Genomic DNA, 12,274 nt, shown 5'->3' on the forward strand with positions numbered 1-12,274 from the left:
CTATTAATTACACTATTGAGTTTAATTTAATGGTTTTAAAATTTTGGGTAACTTTTAAAAGAATTTATAATCAAGGAGGACTTTTATTATAATTAACACATTAAATATTGAATCAAGAAAAACGAATTTGCTTATACCATTAAAAAAAATATGAAATTATTCTTAAAATTATTCAAAACAATTTAAATCAATATTAATTATTGATATATGTTCCAATCTGAAAATTCTCAAAATTTTGAATGGAAGTTGGAATTAAATCTTTATGTAAATACATGTCATTCTGGTTCATTGTGTCTCCACTATTAACTCTCACAACACTTCAATTTCTATCTATATTTAAAATTCAAATCTCTGGTAAGAATATGTTCAAAAACAAAATGAATTTATATCAAATATCATTACTAAATATTTAAATAAATATGATGGGGCTAATCCTCTCTTATTTAAAGATGGAGATTTTATGAGATATGAAAATAAAAATGGGGATCAAATATAGAGCTAGAATTCCATACAAACACTAATTCTTGTTCTTCAAATGAGATTAAAATAAAATTTAGTATCAAGAGGGCTAGGTTTCAATTGGGTATATATATATATATGTCTAGAAAAATGAACACATGTCATGCAAGAGAACATGTGTCTTCACAATATGACACCAGCACATATAGGAATGATACATAAATAAAAGGTCATCTAATTATTTATAAAAGGACCTTTTTTTATGTTAAGGGAGGGGACTAATCTGAACAAGATATTAGAGAGAGAGAGTTTCAAATCATGAGTGGTTGTTTTTCTTCAATTTAGGATCAAAAGTTTGGGTTATTCATAGTTGTCTAATTATCATCAGGTGTGCTAAACAAAGCACTTTTGTGGAAGATTATGAAGATTAGTTGTCTTTACTTGAGGAATTGATTTGAGAAATTGTGAGCAGCAGGTTAGGCAATTGTGGTTCTGAACTTTTCTTTTTCTGATAATTTTATACTGAACCTAGCAGAAGCAGATGAAGGGAAGAGTAATGAAACTGGTAAGGAAAGAGAGAAAGAGCCTTCAAAAATTTGAGGAGGATGGAAATCGATTGAGCTAGTTAGACGTTATAGCAAGGAAATCGTTACCGACAAATTTACTCCAGTAATCGATGCTATATTCCGATAAGGTATGAAATTATCTTAGAATATTCATAAAATTAGTGTAGAAAATTCTTAGTAATGTTTGGATGAATTTAGTTCTTGAGGTTTGGAGGTTTGGCTAAATTATAAATGATTAACTATTCTTAAGATTTGAAGAGTATACTAATTATTCAAGTTTGCTAAAATTTGATTAAATTGAACAAGTATGATTTAGTAGTTTCAGTAAACCTTAACACGTGTTTTAATAGTAATTTTAAAGTTCAACAATATCAACAGTTAATTGTGTAGATTTAGAGTTACTAATCGATGTCTAAAAATAGTCTGATAAGAATGTTTAATATTAAATTTTATCAATATAATATTTTGAGCGATTACATATTATGAATCGGTGATTTTACACGAGTTTTTAACAATTTTACTTTTATTTAAAGAATATTTAATTTTAAAGGATTTTAGTATTTTGTTTGTAAACTATTTTGAATAAGTGTGATTATTTGTGAAATAGTTAATTGAAGGTAAATGGTTTATAATTATGGAGTAATTTGGAAATTTGATTGTGGAAAGAGATTTGAGTATGTTATGATTTTCTGGTTTTTATATCCATCTAGAGTAATCCGGACGGGTGGTTTTGATATCTGAAGACCATGTTCAGTGAGGGACATGGCCTGTGTACACAGTTTAAAGACCTAGTCGGGTATTGGCAGCGAAGTGTTGGGTAAGACCAATACGGGATTAGGCAAGGTTAATGAGACGTCTCGATTATACGTGGTTTATAAGGTTTATGGATTGATACGTAAGGGGAGAAACTCTAGAATGGATATAAGATTTTATGTTATGAGTTGATTTTGATATAAGGTTTTACATTTGATTACGAGTTGGGTTTGACAAAGTGTTTGTTTGATTACGGATTTGGTTTGATAAAACGTTTGATTGATTACGAATTGGTTTGATACAACATTTGATGGGTTACGAGTTTGTTTTGATAAAATGCCGATATAAAGATATCGAGATTTATTAGTGATTTAATAACGTGATTTTTTTTAAGAAAGTTTCGTATTGTCGAATCGATAAAGTATTCGCGTATATATTAACTAAATAATAAATAAATTTACGATGGTCAGATAAGCGTTTTTATATTAACTAAATAATAAATAAATGTACGATGGTCGGAATAAGCGTTTTTGATCTATGGTCTATTTCGAAATGAAGTTAAGTTATTAGGAAATTAAATTTAAATTTTTAAAGGATTAAAAAATTGACGAGTCGAAATCATAGATCGGGAGACTAAATATATTGTGAACAGTAGTAGCGATAGAACGAAACTATATAGCAATAAAGTGAAGTCTATTAATAAGTTCAGGGAATTACTGTTGAGCGATTTTCGCAAGTGCACGCTATACGCTTGTAGTAATAAAAGATATCGATCCCACATGGAATGTTTTTTTAACAAAAACTTATTGGTTAAATATACTTTAAAAATTTGTAAAATGGAAAATCGTTAAATCGGATTTGGTTTTCAAATTGCTAGAATGAGAATTAGATTAGAGTATGAAGATGTTTAGAAAATACTTCTGATTTGGGAATGAATTTACAAAGCAGGATTGTTTACTTCTTTAGAAAAGTAAACAAATGTATTCGTTTGCATTAAACAAAGAAAACAATTTTAAACTTTGTATAAATTATAACGATGAAATAAATGACGGAACCTATAATTTTTAGGCTTTGAACTGTAGTCAATCCTCCTACGGTCGGGTTAGATCGCTATCTTAACCAAATTAAAACTCTACCGAGATAATAATTTGTCTAAGTGTTCAACAAAGTTTCCTTGTAAAGATTTTGAATTAAACTACGTTTTAATGAAAACACCGGCAATCCATTCCGGATCCTTTACCAAAGTGCTGCATGAAAATCTATCGAATAGAACGGACTTTATTAGATGAAATATAAATTGATACAAGTTTACAGAGAACAAGGAACATCAAGGAACATGAAAACATTCGACGGCATGCAAGTAAACGGGTTGTCAATCATTTCCTTGGGTTTCGTTAGAGTTTGTCAGGCTCAGGGACGGATTCTCTACTCAATCTTCTCGCTGAATCTTCGGAATAGAGACTGGTCTATCTACTACCAAAATGTAAACTAATATGAACAAATCTAAACGCTACTGTGTTTGTTATTATTGAATAAACAATGTGTGTACATCATATTGCTTTTTACAGAAATGAAATCTAATCTCTGACTCATTTCTGAGTCAGAGTTTCTGCATAACTCTTGCACTAATCTTAAAATCTAACTCTCTCAATATTCATGTTTCAACTCTCAATCAACTCTTTATTTATAAATGTTGAAGAGTCGTGAATGAAGTGTCGTGTCCGTTGTGAAGGATCGTATCCGTTGTGAAAGGACGTCTTTATCCACCCGAACGAACGCGTTTCTTTGAATTAAACATGTGTTCATTGTACTTGGAGGAATTTTTGCACTTACCGAGAATGGCAATTATCGGCCGAGAATGGGGAAGCATTTATTTGGTCTTCGAATGAAAGGGGGAAGGTGACTGGCGACGCGTGTCGCGACCGAGAATTTGGGATTCTCGGTCGCAGTCCCAAAATTCTCTACCGAGAATATGAATTTTTCTCCTGTTTCTAACTTCGTTCTTGTCTTTCTTATATCAGTGTGCTGATTTCTTTGTCTTTTGGCTCCTAACTTAGGGTTTTTCCTTTGTTTTTGACCTCTTTTAGTTCCTATTTGGGTTTTACCAAATATTTAGGTACCTTGCAAGAAAGAAACATATTCGAAAGTAAAAGTACTCTAAATAGATATAAATAGCACACATTTGTAGCAAAACTGATGTAAATACTAATGATATTTTAGGTATATTTTGGGCTTAACAAATCTCCACACTTAATCTTTTGCTAGTCCCGAGCAAAATTTCACTGAATTTATTTTTTAACTAATCTCGTTATGAAAATAAAACATATATCTCTGTATTACCTTTTAAATTAGTTAAGCCGAAAAGACTTACTTCGCATGACAAATTTATACGCAAAATATCAAACTAACTAGTATAAAGGCGATATATCATTCGTCTTGTATTTTCAATTTTTAAATTGAAGTATTCGGGACGATATAAGCACGCATGTTATTGAGTCTTTCGTCTCAAGGCATTTCAAAGCACAAAATTTCCTTTCCCAAACCTAAACTAATATATGAGATATATTATTTGAATAAGTACTTAATTGTAATTTATTTGCTTAGTTACGTCCGAGATAAGGGTGGTCTTGATCGTAACTTTATACGTATTTTATTGATTAGTGTTCGCTTAAGAGGTACCGACCATGCCATGGGTGGACGCAATCATTACTTTAAACTTAAACACGCTTTATTTTGTTTAAACGTTCCTTCCATACCTCGATTGTGATAAGGGTGGTCGCAACCGTGGCCATAAGTAAACGATATTTAATTTTCTTCCCTTTCATACCTCGATTGTGATAAGGTTGGTCTCAATCGTGGCCAAAAGTTAAGAATTCAACTAATTGATTAATTAATTAATATGAAATATAATAAAATTGTAACTTGAGAAAAAAGAAAGATAGCACATTCATCATATATTGACTTAAAATTCATCATGTATTATGGCTAAAGTTTCCTTAAAAACTTCAATTGGTGTTAATGTAAGACGAAATCAAACCGAGCTAAAATTGTTAGTTCAATTTAATGCCTATAAACCTAATTGAAAATTTAAAATAAGATTTATTTTATCATGATTTCATGATATAGAATAGAGATTGAAATAAAGAATTTATTAACTTAAATATATTCACTCGAGACAATTTTTACTTAAAATCGTATCGGAGATTTGTGAAATTTTTTTGAAAAATATTGCCCATATAGAAATGTTATTTCTATCGATAATGATAACCTAAAAATAATCATAAGTTAAAATATTTTAAACATATAAAAATGTATATTATGAAAAATAGTGTTAAATAAATTGTGTTGCAATATATGTTGCATTTGCATAAAACAAGTGTTGCATTTATAAATTATTCTTATTCGTTGCATTTAAAAATTATTCGTACTAAAAGTAAAATGATATATGCAATATCTCCTCCCACACTTAATTTGGACCATGTCCTCATTGGTGCAAAAATGGATAAAACACGAAAAATTTGTACGAAATAAATCATACGAATGAAGATAAATAAATTGAGAAAAAGATAAGATAAAACCTATTCTTGTGAAGATGAACCCGGTGGAGACGGTGTGGTTACGACGCCTCGACGACGGAAAAATGATAACAACCGGCGTTGGGTTGACGTATGATCTCTCCGTAAAGTATGGATATTGGCATCCACCGCATAAATTCTTGAACTCACCTTTTGATTGTTCGCAATAATATCATCTAACCACAAATTCATTCGACGGGTGTGTGTATTCATATGGTTCCAAATTTGTTCTCAAATGAACTTGATCAACACTGTGCTCATCACCAACATGCCCTTGTGCTTGTGCTTAGGCATCAACATGCTCCTCTTCCCTACCGTCTTCATCATCATCATAATGCATATCGTCACCCCCACCAAAATTTGTCTGCTCATTACCATCCTCTTTAACACCATTACTATGTGAACTTGGAATACCAATATCGAACTTGCAAAACTAGCCAACAGTGGCGTAACCACTAAATGAATGTGTAAAAGTTGTGGCATAATCCAACATCGGAAAGCAGTCCAACATTAATCTACCACGAAATCCTTGAAGATGGAATCCAAAAGAAACAAAACCAGACTTCTAATCCTTTCCCTTTGTAACATGCCCAAAAAGAAAATAGGATAAAAATTTATTGAAATGGAAATTACTATTATCCCGAATCAGTTTGCTAGAAGTGGGTGTGGAATAAAAATCATCTAATCGAGACAAAATATGTTCAAACCGGATTGGTTTGAGAATTGATGGCTTAACAATAAATCATGTTGTATGATATCCAAACCAAATACTCATCTCGTCATCCCCATACTCATAAAATTAACCTAACTCCTAAATGTAATCCTCTCATTCCTTGGAGCATAGGAAAGAGTAACCAAAAAGTCAATAATGTCTATTGCACTATGTGTTATGTCCATAAAAGTGCTTGTACCACTACAAGAAATTTGTTCTATAAAGAGAGTAAATCCCGTCGTTAAAAATATAAATATTGTCGTTATTAACTTACAACGAGAGTATATACCGTCGTGGCCCCTCGTTAAAACCTTTGACGTTAAAAGTATTAACGACGGTATAAGTGGTCCTGTCGTTGAAAACAAACAACGACAGTAAATAAACTATCGTTAATACTCAATAATTAGGACAATAATTATTGTCGTTATTAACTAATGATACTGTCATTATTATGGAATTTTAATGAGCGAATACGATTGTTACTTGTGAATTCTACCGTCAACGTGATAGTTTAATGAGTGAATATACAGTCATTATTTGGATATTCTACTGTCGTTATTATGACATTTTAATGAGTAAATAAACTGCCGATACGGGTAAATTTTACCGTTGTTCTTGTAATATTTTAATGAGCGAATAAACAACCGTTGTTTCCATATGTACTTTCATTAAAAATGAAATTTTTAACTAAATATTTATTACAGTAAATTACAAATGCACTAATTTAAACATAAATTCAATCCATTCAATAAGATATATACCAATTTGTCTGTTTAACAAATTGTCTGTTTAACAAAATTGAGAACAAAAGTGCATAACTATGAATCGAAATGTTGGTCGTTCTTTCTAACATAGCAAAACAAAGCAACTTGTTTGTTTATACATAATATGATATAGAATCAAAGGATGGACAATCTTCATGAAGCCTGTAAAATTACTTCAACAAAATTGTTTCAAATCCCTCTCAGAAGAATTACCTATCACTGTTACAAATGTAAACAAAAAACAATTAGCACAACGATATAAGAGAAAACAAAAATAAAATACTATATATACAAATTAACTATTCATATCAGCACTAAGCATTTTATAGTGAAATTTTACATACATTTAGAAGTGCACTTATTTCTACCATATATGATTTAATGTTAAGAGCTGCTCATAGCCAAAACCAAAAATTAAACTGCCAACTTAGAAAGATTTAAAGTTAATTAGATCCTAAATATTTATATATGGTAAATGGTAGTTAGACCACTAACATAAACTCCCAGCAAAAAAGCCGTTAAGGTAGGTAATAATATATGTTAAGCACTGGATTAAAGTATATTAAAAATGAGAAATGTATACACATTCGACGACTAATCACATGGATGTAAATCTAATCAATCATTAATCCATCCAATTAATTACCTAATTAACAAGTAACAAAACAATAAAAATGTGCAGATAGAGACAAAAATGACAGACCATAAGTCACTAGAAAAAGTAATAAACAAAAAGTTGGTAAAACTAAGAAATGTCTTTATTAATTTAATTAATTCAATCATTTCCAGCTCTGCTGTTAGAATGTGGATGCCATTCCTTTACTGAAAGGCTGAAGCTCATATAATAATCCCCATTTGTGCATCAGATTAATGTATTAGTTTAAAAGCTTCAGCTAGCAGAGATTGTAACCTTTCTAGACACACACATTCCAGTTGATTTAGCATGTACAAATATCTTCGGATAGAATATAACTAACCTGGGATTCTGTTTCGTCCGTCCGCTAATTGCATGTTTGGAGGCAAGCAACATTAGCAGTAGATGTCCGGTTCGCAATGCGTTTAGCCAATTCTAACCTAACAAGAGAATAATAAACCTATTAAGTAAGGTACTCATGGCACAGTTTTTTCATACAGAACATTGAAGAATATGATATGAGCATGATTCAGATCATTCTTATCCTGTAAATTCAGTAGGTCAAATTTGACCAATTCCAAACATGGGTAGCAAACTATCAATAATTACTTACATTTCAAAATTGGACATGCCTGTTAATTATCTTATTAAAGCATTAGATTGTTTCATGTTTCCCCTCACATAATATCCAAGACACATTTCTTGAAACCACAGCCAGCTACAATTGAGCAGTGTTTGAACTTCAACAACCTCAACTCAACAACAATTATGACATCATTTTCATACCTGAGTTTTCTACTCAACGGGATTAAGGTTACACGTTCTGTGTGGATCTTCATAGGAACCTGTAAAACACAAAATTGATGCAACAGCTCAATTAGGATCGTCGATTTCTGACATGATGACACAATTTATAGAGACAACCTTTCTGGTGCAGCCCACTTGACAGAGTTTTTATTTTTTCTCATTTATATCATATAGATTTTTGTGAAATATATAGATCACATAACACGATTACAACACTACTACCCCTTTTCATACCCCCAATGTGTAAAAATAAAATATCATTGGCTCAATGTGTGAAAACAACAAAAATTCAAGGGGTCAAGATGCTTTAATCCCCTTTCTAGAATAAAGTTATCCAAGAATCTAGGATTAGAGAAATTAAACATCATTCTTCAAATTCGTATAACATGGGCAGTAAGCCATCCTAGAGGAAGCATATCGAGGTAGAGCCAGGACTTCCCCAGCAAACACTCAACACCAATCATATTAGGAGTAGAGAAGTCCCTGGTGCAAAAGAACAATGTTGCATTCGATAAAGTATGTAAAACCAGAAGCAAACATCAATAGGAATCCAAACTCCAGACTGTTAGTATATATTCAATTTTCAAATTACCTTGAAACATCAAAATGGGATGCTACGTCTCCCTAAGTATCCTAACTGTCACTGGTTATCCTGTACATATTCACTAATCCACTAACTTTTTTGGCCATGTGAGTATAGAATGGGGCGATCGAGATTTTTCAGAACCTGAATAAAGTTTCCATATGTAATCTTAAGTTTGTTCAACAAAGAATCAATTGCAATATCAGTGGTCTACTAAAAATTGCTATTTATTTACCTCCGAGACAAAAGTTATCTCTTCTATATCCAAGTCATCACCGAATGCACAATGATTTTTCACTGTAAAAATAATACAAAAACAAAGTTAAAGGAAATTGAAATAAAGTTGTTTGTATTACTGAATAAGTCTACCATTGTGTATAAGAAGTACAATAAAGTTCGAAATCGAGTTCTTTACTTAAAAAACAAAAGCATCGTATCTGATATTTCATATTATGTTGGCCGAAAAACGAAACAGATCTTAATTTAGTATTTACCAAAATCAAGCCCCCACTCAGCATATTGTTCATAAAGTGATCTCAAGAAGGCTCTTCCTACTCCCAACTTAGCATTTATGCTCATGAAATTATGTTGGATCCATGCACACGTCCTCTCCTCGATCCCTATGTCTTTTGCTGTCCCTTTTCGACAAGACTCTACATAAGTGCCTCCCTAGTTAGCAGAAAAAACAAGCTCAAGCATTAGAATTCGATTGTTCAGCTACCTTCATTCGAAAGCATTTAAATGGCCAATCAAAAGGATATAAATACCGTTTTCGTATCTAAGATAGGGGGTATTGGCATTGTATGCTTCTGTGCTTATTCCTCTCATCACATGAATCCCAATTTTCAAACCCAAACTGTGAACTTTCTTGGCTACTTCACTGAACCCTTTTCTGCCTTTAGAAGATGGCCATCGATACGAGTCAGGGATCATCCTTCCCCATTCATCGATCACATCGAATCCATGAGAATCAACAAAAGCACCTGGAACTTTTCTCCTATACTGAAGATAGTCTAGTACAACATACTGCAGAGAATAGAAAAAGATTACATCTTTATTCACATCAATCAATAACTTACATAGTTAGGCAACAACCACCATGTTTGTACCACATACCCATGAGCTTTTCAACTTTGAGAAACTATTTCAGCACTTTGCAAGAACTCTTCTTCAGAAATGGTCCAGCAGAAAGAATCATATGAATTCCAACCTCTAGGTGGGAAGCTGGCATGGTCTCTCTTAGATAAAACCCTGAAATGAATCTCATTTTATAACTTAGTGATTTACTTAGACAATTAACTATTTGAGATAGCAAGAAGAATATTCAAGATTCATGATATGGGGTTTTGAAATTAAGGGGCTTAATGAAAATAAGAGTAAAGTTGAGAGGTCATAGATACAATTCACCCAAAAGGTCAGTTACCCAACAAATGTTACAACAAAAACCTACTTCCCCAAACACACCAGTCCAACCAAGAAGAAGAAGAAAAAAGGTAAACTTGAATTGGGTTTCCAATGAATTTCAAGTATCAATAAAATTTAACACAAAAAGAGAGATAAACTAAAAATATGATGAAGACAATCAACAACAAAAAAAAAAAGCATAAAAGTAATATAATGAGATTAACAAGAAATACAAAACACGCCCAAATACAGAAAAAGCTAGAGAGGAACATGTGGAGAGAAACAGCAAGGAAAAGAATGAGGCTGAAGAGTTGGATCTTCATGGTTCTTGTAAACAAAGGCCTAATTCACCCCAAAAGGTACCTCAAAGGGTGAGGATTGCCTCACATATTTAAGGAGCCATATAGCTTCCTCATTTAGCAATGTGGGATGTCTAACACGCCCTCCTCACGCCCAATTCATTTGGTGCGTGACGCTAATATCAGCGGGAGCCCCGACATTGAACCATGGCTCTGATACCATGTAAACAAAGGCCTAACTCACCCCAAAAGGTACCTCAAAGGGTGAGGATTGCCTCACATATTTAAGGAGCCATATAGCTTCCTCATTTAGCAATGTGGGATGTCTAACAGTTCTAAATTGAACTCTGTTTGTAGGTATAGCTAAAAAGAAGGTATTAATCTACAAAAGAAAGTTGTACTATCAACTCCAACGAATTAAGAATAGAAGACAAAGTTTTGATCTTTAATTTCACTATAATTGGACTACCTTTCTTTGTCAAGTGCCTCTTTGACTGATGAAAGATTGAATGGAAGTAGAGTATTTCAACTTAGAAATAAAATTCTTCCAATTAATGATTTCAAGGTCACCTGTCATTTGATATTCTTTCTTGGGGAGAGAATAATCCTCTTCCTGATCTGACATTACCGAGAAAGAGGGATTCTGCAATTAAATCAGAATAAAAAGCATTAACATGGTCATTAGTCGATAACATTTGTGGGTACCCCTTTTCCCCATCCGAGAATTTCCATTTTCTCTAAGTTAGAATCCATATGCATGTACAATGAGATGGCGTACCTGACGTTCTACGTGTAGGAGGTAGATCTTGTGTGAGCTAATGAATCCCAGAGTTGTGCTCGTGAAGGTTTTTGCAAAGTTGTTCTCGAGACGGAACTAGAGGAGGTGCGGCGCTATTAGAGGTGGTTGAGATGGTGAGAGGTTGGGCGGCGATGGAGATGGTAACAACTTTAGGTTTTGGGATCGCAAATTTTTTGTGGAAAATATCAAAGGGCAAATGTTTTTACGGATTAAAGAGTTTTGGGGTTTTTTCCCTTAATTATGCGCCAAAATTGCTAAACTTGTTTTTGTTTTGGTAACAAGCGCCAAACCTATTATAATTTCAACAAAACGAAATTATTTTGCCCAAGCGGGAGAAAAAGATTTAGAATTTTTTTAAAAATTTTCAGAATCTAGTTTCAGAAAATTTCTAATAATAACGACTGTAATTTTTTGTGATTAATAAATGTATATCAATAACGAGAGTAATATATGTTAATAACTACGACTTTAATTTACAGTCGTTGATAATGTAGTTTTTAACGACTGTGATTTTTTACCCATGTAAAAAAGTATTTTTAATGAGGATATCACATGTACCTTCGTTAAATTTGGTCGTTATATAACCAATTTCTTGTAGTGTACCACTACCCGTCCCCATCTGAAATAATGTTGAATGGATCCATATTCAACATGCAAACAATTTATTAGATGTAGAGGAATCCTTGTGACGAACCTGCTGATGTTTAGGCATGGTGTGGAATAGAGGGTTAGGTTATGGATGTTGTGTTTGGGCAACAAATATGTTGGATAGGTAAAAATTTGGTAAAAATTAAAGGTGATATGGTGAGGAATTGATTGTGGAAGAACAAAATATAGTTTAAATAGAGTTTCTGTAATGTTTGTATAAGTGATAGGGTTATATATGTGTTAGGAAGTAGTGTAGGAATAGGAAAAGCTG

At 32.4% G+C, this 12,274-nt stretch overlaps 1 protein-coding gene across 4 annotated transcripts; it reads right to left on the minus strand.

Moving 5' to 3' along the window:
* Positions 1 to 6,855: 6,855 nt before the first annotated feature.
* LOC136216641 (uncharacterized) lies at positions 6,856 to 11,564 on the minus strand. 4 transcript variants are annotated; one of them, XR_010683346.1, is made up of 10 exons: positions 11,335 to 11,564; positions 11,026 to 11,199; positions 9,970 to 10,104; positions 9,621 to 9,879; positions 9,348 to 9,522; positions 9,089 to 9,150; positions 8,863 to 8,997; positions 8,250 to 8,308; positions 7,807 to 7,903; positions 6,856 to 7,048 (listed from the first exon to the last, which is right to left on the minus strand). XR_010683346.1 is itself a non-coding variant. In XM_066003193.1 (9 exons), the coding sequence occupies exons 4-8, from the start codon at positions 9,651 to 9,653 to the stop codon at positions 7,831 to 7,833; spliced, it is 402 nt and encodes a 133-aa protein (XP_065859265.1). In that variant the 5' UTR covers positions 9,654 to 9,879; positions 9,970 to 10,104; positions 11,127 to 11,199; positions 11,335 to 11,564; the 3' UTR covers positions 6,856 to 7,048; positions 7,807 to 7,830. The 4 variants fall into 4 exon arrangements, 3 of the variants coding, with proteins under 3 accessions (XP_065859265.1, XP_065859264.1, XP_065859266.1); XM_066003193.1 differs by lacking the exon at positions 8,863 to 8,997 and having other exon boundaries at positions 11,127 to 11,199; XM_066003192.1 differs by lacking the exon at positions 8,863 to 8,997.
* Positions 11,565 to 12,274: the final 710 nt, after the last annotated feature.

This window comes from Euphorbia lathyris, chromosome 2 (genome assembly GCF_963576675.1).
Source record: "Euphorbia lathyris chromosome 2, ddEupLath1.1, whole genome shotgun sequence".
NCBI lineage: Eukaryota > Viridiplantae > Streptophyta > Magnoliopsida > Malpighiales > Euphorbiaceae > Euphorbia > Euphorbia lathyris.

Excerpts from the sequence above, each read along its gene's own strand:
- LOC136216641 (XM_066003193.1), bottom strand. The coding sequence starts at position 9,653 with ATGCCAATACCCCCTATCTTAGATACGAAAACG. Across the intron at positions 9,523-9,620 it reads CTATCTTAGATACGAAAACG|GGAGGCACTTATGTAGAGTC; the intron begins GTATTTATATCC and ends TCTGCTAACTAG. Across the intron at positions 9,151-9,347 it reads TGAGTGGGGGCTTGATTTTG|TGAAAAATCATTGTGCATTC; the intron begins GTAAATACTAAA and ends TTATTTTTACAG.